At 39.3% G+C, this 5840-nt stretch overlaps 1 protein-coding gene across 1 annotated transcript in view; it reads right to left on the bottom strand.

Annotated features, from left to right (window-relative positions):
- The window catches only part of MID1 (midline 1), a 171567-nt gene that overhangs the window by 63735 nt on the left and 101992 nt on the right, over positions 1-5840 (bottom strand). The window contains exon 3 of the mRNA XM_007951635.2: positions 2025-2132. Within this exon, the coding sequence (XP_007949826.1) occupies positions 2025-2132 (108 nt within the window). The remainder of the gene's footprint in view (positions 1-2024; positions 2133-5840) is intronic.

Raw genomic sequence — 5840 nt, 5'->3', positions numbered from 1 at the left:
CTTTACTTTGTCTTCTTGAGCTGCCCTTTGAAATCTTCTATTCACCTCTTTTATTTCATCATTTCTTCCATTCCCTTTAGCTACCTTCCACTCAAGAGTAAGTTTCAGAGTCCCTTCTGACATCCATTTTGGTCTTTTCTCTCTTTCCTGTCTTTTTAATGACCTTTTGCTTTCTTCATGTATCATGTTCTTGATGTCATCCCACAACTTGTCTGGTCTTTAGTCATTGATGTTCAATGTGTCAAATCTATTCTTCAGATAGTCTCTAAATCATTTCCTCATTATAAACACACACACACACATTTTTGAGGAACCAGGTACACACATTTTTGAGGAACCAGGTACGTAACTTTTACACTCTAACAAGAGGAATAAAATTTTATTTTATTTATTTTTTAAAGAAATACTAGATGCACATTCATAAGAAAATTCTACTTATGGATGAATTACAGCTGCAGAGGAAAGGTTTCCCAGTTGACTCCATTCATTTTTTCCTTCAGGAAGTGAACTTTCCACATTATAAGTTAGAATTCACTTTATAATCGTCATGGAACTATTTTGTCTACTGGAATCTCCCTTTAATGGGGACACAGACCTGTTTATGATCTTACTTTCTCTTTATTGTATCTTACACATGCTTTCCAAAGCATTCTTTTACTTTACCTTAATGTATTTCAACAGCTTTTACATGTGTGTGCATGTATGTGTATGTACATGTAGGACACATATCCCAACACTGCTATGTTCAAACAATCAATCCTCAATTAACATATATCTCTAAATTGATGATGAGGCAGGTACTCGGTGTTTCTTTAAGGGTATGAAAGGGCAATACATTCAGTCTCAACTAATTCTCTTCCATTTTTGAGATTTTGGGTGGATAAAAGGCAGTGAAGATGCTTTTCTTGTTTGTGGCCTTCTTTGGTCTACACAGATGAGTGTCTGAATGTTCAACGTACCACTTGCTTAATCTGGCGTGTGCCATCAGCTTTACATGTGTTGATGTGAAACGTATCCCCTACTACTGGAAAAAGAAGAAAAGTCTTTCCCTAGAGCCTTCTGGCTTGTGTCTCCCTAGGCAGTCCAACTCTAAAGGATGTCGAGCTGTTTATTTCAAGGAGCAGACAATAGTGTGAGAAGAGGAATGGCCAGAATGCATTCGTGCAAAACATCTCCTGCTTAGCAGGCTCCACAGTTGGAGGATTTATGGTGAGATGGTTTACACCAGGTTTAACAACCTTGGGATTGGCCCCAGAGATAGATGTAGGCAAAGGAATGAGGCAGATGCCACTTACTTTGTGGTCCCCACCCTTCTGCATAGTTCTTCCTCCACCTCTTCACTTCCAAGAGGGCCACCATCTTCCTCCTGATTCAGTGCCCTCAGACTGCTCTGTCACCACCTGCAGGGCCCCAAGCCCTTTACTGCGGCCCCTTGCCCATACTTTCCCTCTCTGCCTGGTTCCTCAGATTTTCAAGTCAGCCCCTGACTCATGGTAATGCCATGCACAATGCAACTGGACTGCTATGATCCATAGGATTTTCACTGGCTTATTTCTGGGAATAAATAGTATCTGACAGTTTGTGGTTATCTCTTTATTTATTAAATTATGATTTGGGTGAAAGTTTACAGAGAAAATTCACTTTCCATACATCAGTTCATAAACACTTTGTCTCATGGCATTGACTACAATTTTATTCTTTTAACAGTGCCTTTTGAAGAGAAGTTTTTAATTTTGATGAAATCCATTGAAATTATAGAGAAGAGCTAGATGGAAAAATAATGATTAGGGTAGACAAGACCTCCATGCTGTCTCCTAGAAGTGTGCAATGGAGCAACCCTTATGTTAGAGGCATGCACAGGAGACCAAGATAATACAAAGAAGAGAGTGGAGAAATTGCCAAGCAACGGCATTTGAACTGAGTCTTTAAGGCCTAGGAGGAGATTATAGAAGGTACAGAAAAAGAGAGTATTCAATGTTTTCTCCAGGTAGAGAATATAAAATGTTCTGACTTAGAAGTCTTACCTTTCCTTCTTTGATCTTGGTTCCAATAATCTGTCGTCTTTGCTGAATGATCTCAATGAGAAGATCACACTCCTCCATCAGTTTGGCTTCCTGACGTGATGCATTAACCTGTAGATAGGATGGATACAGGGGTAAGTATTAACTTGGTCTTTGTTTTCAATTAAATGTTATTTTTAGCTTAGACTAATATGTTTCTGGCAACCTCTAAAAAGATAGTTTAAATGTGAACTCTTCTTCCTATTAGGGAGGCATGGCAAATAGAGGACTTACATGACCACTTCTCTAGCTTGCATCCCTGGAAGAGACTATTATGCGATGACAGCCATCTTCTCTGCTAAGCCAGACTCAGCCTCGGACTCTTTCTTAACACAACATGCATAGAGCCATTACCTTTTAGTTAGAAATTGACAGATGAAATGAAATATATTTACCATTCCTTTTTCATTTTGAAAAAACTGTGTCAAATTTGGCCTATAAAAATAACTTCTCAAACAAAAAGTTTTTTTTTTTTTAAATTAACAGCTAATCTTAGTTTTTCAGTGGCAGATAGATTATTGTCCATGTCTTTTGGAAAAATTTTCCAAAAACAACATAGCAAAGTTGCATGATAGGACTTTAATACTTATTTTTAAATATAGGCATCAGTTTTGCATTTAATCACTATGAAAAACATCAAACAGGGAATAAATAGGTTGGGTGAAGTTTCTTATTAACCAAATGACATAATTTGACATTTATCTCTTGGTCTACTTGTGAACAAAAAACACCACTGGCGGTGCAACTGTTAAATGCTTGATTGCTAACCTAAAGGTTGGCGGTTCAAACCCATCCAGCAGCTAGGCAGGAGAAAGCCCTGGTCATCTGCTTCCATAAAGATTATAGCCTAGGAAACCCTAAGGGGCAGTTCTACTCTGTCACCTGTGGGTCTCTCTGAGACAAAATCTACTCCATGGCACCCAACAACAACATACTTGTGAAAGACCGATGTTCAAGAATGAAAGCATACCATTCTAGTGGAAAAGTGGATCATAATCCAACTGCTTGTGTGTGAGTGTTTGAGATTCATTATATGGAAGGGAGGGGTACAATGAGCTCATTCTTGGCAACTAAGCTTGGGAAATACTCTGCACATGCTGTTTCCTCTACCTCATGACAAGTCTGAAATGCTTGTTCACAAACAGAGACCTGGATTTCGCAGCTGTGGGAGATGGAGATAGCATGCATGCATGGTACTCTGTTAACCCACGCACAGCAGAAGCTGTGGTGTCACAAAGAATGAGAATGGCATTGATTACACTAGCATATCTCAGGGAGGAGACATGGTCCAGTCATCAAGCTTCTGATTTGGGACACTTTATTTAAACGGGAGTCATTTCATTCTCTAAGAATGAGGTAAACTGGAAGTAGGGTCATGAGTTCAGGATAAAAATCTACTGATGGCTGCTCCGAGAAACCATTTCTTGCTTCCAGAAGTCCCAATATTACTTTATTTTTATTCTTGGTGGTCAAAAAACACACAACAGAGACTGCACAAAACATCTTCTGAGATGGTGACGGTCACCGTCTATACACAGCAAACCATGTGATCATGTCCCACATCAGTGCAGCACATGGAAATATTTGCCAGTTGTTCAATGACCCAAGGGAAAATATACATGCATTGATTGACCAAGAACAGAGTGGGAAAATCAGGCAAGTAGTTCAAGGAAGTTTATCACCGGGCTCAATTTCTCTTCCCGTTACTGTTATGTCACCATTTCTAGTTCCCTGAGGTTTCCCAAATAAATTTTAGCTATCCATGAAAATATTTACTTGAAACACCACTGCTCTTAACAAATTCCTTCTTTCTTTTTGACCTCAAACTGAAATGAATAACTTATCATTATTGAGCTCTGAAAAGGAGGGGATCATATTGATAACATGGGTACCCTATGGTGGATGAAGTGAAATTTCTGAACAGTAGCACCCTAGCCTTGAGAAGTATCAGCTAGAATGAGCCCTAAATGCTAAAATGTACTTGAGTATACGATGAAGCTAAGTTGGATATGATATAAGCTCTCTCAGGGCAGGGATCTTTGACTATTGTATTCAATGAGGTATCCTAAGTGCTTCTATGGGGGCAGTTCTACTCTGTCCTATAGGGTCATCGTAAGTCAATCAACTTGATGGCACTGGGTTTGGCTTGGGTGTAGTACCATGTCTGGCAATAAGCAGGCATTCAAAAAACATTTGCTGAAGAGGTGGATAGCGAAAATAACCTGTCAAGAAGAGACAGGGTGAAATATAAGAAATCAAGTGGTTTTCATAATATAATACAAACATTTAATATGCGGGTATTGGATTTATTGGTTTTCTAGGAATATGTAGAAACAAACTTATGTCCTCTGGGTTGCTTTTTAATGGTTGTTTGTTGCTTGTCTTTTTTTCTTTTCTTTTTTTTTTTTTAAGCTTTATTATGATATATTTCACAGCCATAGATTTTATTCATTTAAAGTATACAGTTCTGTGGGTTTTATTCACAGAGTTGTGAAACTATCATGGCAATCTGATTTTAGAACACTGTCAATACTCCAAAAAGAAACTCCACACCCATTAGCAGTCACTCTCCATTTTTTCCCAACAACCCCAACCCTAGCCAACCGCCAATCTGTTTTCTGTCTCTGTGGATTTGCCTATTTTGCATGTTGTTGTTGTTGTTATGTGCCGTCAAGTCAGCCCCGACTCATAGTGACACCTCCTTGGGTTTCTGAGGCAGTATCACTATGGAAGTAGATTGCCCAACCTTCCTTCCGAGGAGTGGCTGGTGGGTTTAAACCACCAGCCTTCTGGTTAGCAGTCAAGTGCCTTAGGCACTATGCTACCAGAGCTCCTAGAGTCGACTTGATGGCAGTGAGTTTGGTTTGGTTAAACCTATTTTGCACATCTCATGCAAATGGAATCATACATTATGTGGTCTTTTGTGACTAGCTTCTTTTACTCAGCATAATGTTTTTAAGGTTCATCCATGTTGCAGTACATAATATTCTTTGTTCCTTTTTATTGTAGAGTAATAGTCTGCTATACAGATAAAGCACATTATGTTCACCTACAGATCAGCTGATGGACATGTGAGTTGTTTCCACTTTTTACTTATTATGAACAATGCTGCTAGGAACCTTCATGTAGAAGTTTTTTGTGTGTACACATGTTTTCGTTTCTCTTGGGTATATACTTAGGAGTGGAATTGCTGGGTCATATGTTAACTCTAAGTTTAACTTTTTGAGGAACTGCCAAATTGTTTTCCAAAGTGAATGCACCATTTTAAACTCCCAGTATGTGAGGGTGACAATTTCTTCTCACCCTTTTCAACACTTGTTGTAGCCATCTTTTTTATTGTAGCCATCTGTGGTGCCATGAGCTCTGGTGGCGCAGTGGTTAAGGCATTCAGCTGCTAACCAAATGGTCAGTGGTTTGAACCCAACAGACACTCTGAAGGAGAAAGATAAGGCAGTCTGCTTCCGTAAAGATTTATAGGCAGCTCTACTCTGTCCTATAGGGTTACTGTGAGTCAGAATCGACGCAATGGCAGTGGGTTTTCTGTGGTGCAAATGGTTAACATGCTCAGCTGCTAACTAAAAGTTGGAGGTTCAAGTCCACCCAGAGGCATGCAAGAAGAAAGGTCTGGTGATCGAGTCCTGAAAAATCAGTCACTGAAAACCCTCTGGATACAGCTCTACTGTGACAAACATCAGATTGCTGTGAGTCAGGGCTGACTTGAGGGCAACTGATAGGACATGAAGTGCTATCTCAATGTGGTGGGTTGTTTTTTTAAAAAAA

The sequence above is a fragment of the Orycteropus afer genome, unplaced genomic scaffold, assembly GCF_000298275.1.
Source record: "Orycteropus afer afer isolate SDZICR_OR568_19922 unplaced genomic scaffold, OryAfe1.0 scaffold00304, whole genome shotgun sequence".
NCBI classification, from domain to species: Eukaryota; Metazoa; Chordata; class Mammalia; order Tubulidentata; family Orycteropodidae; genus Orycteropus; species Orycteropus afer.
The sequence above is the reverse complement of the archived record's forward strand: the minus strand, read 5'-3'. Positions and strand labels throughout refer to the sequence as shown.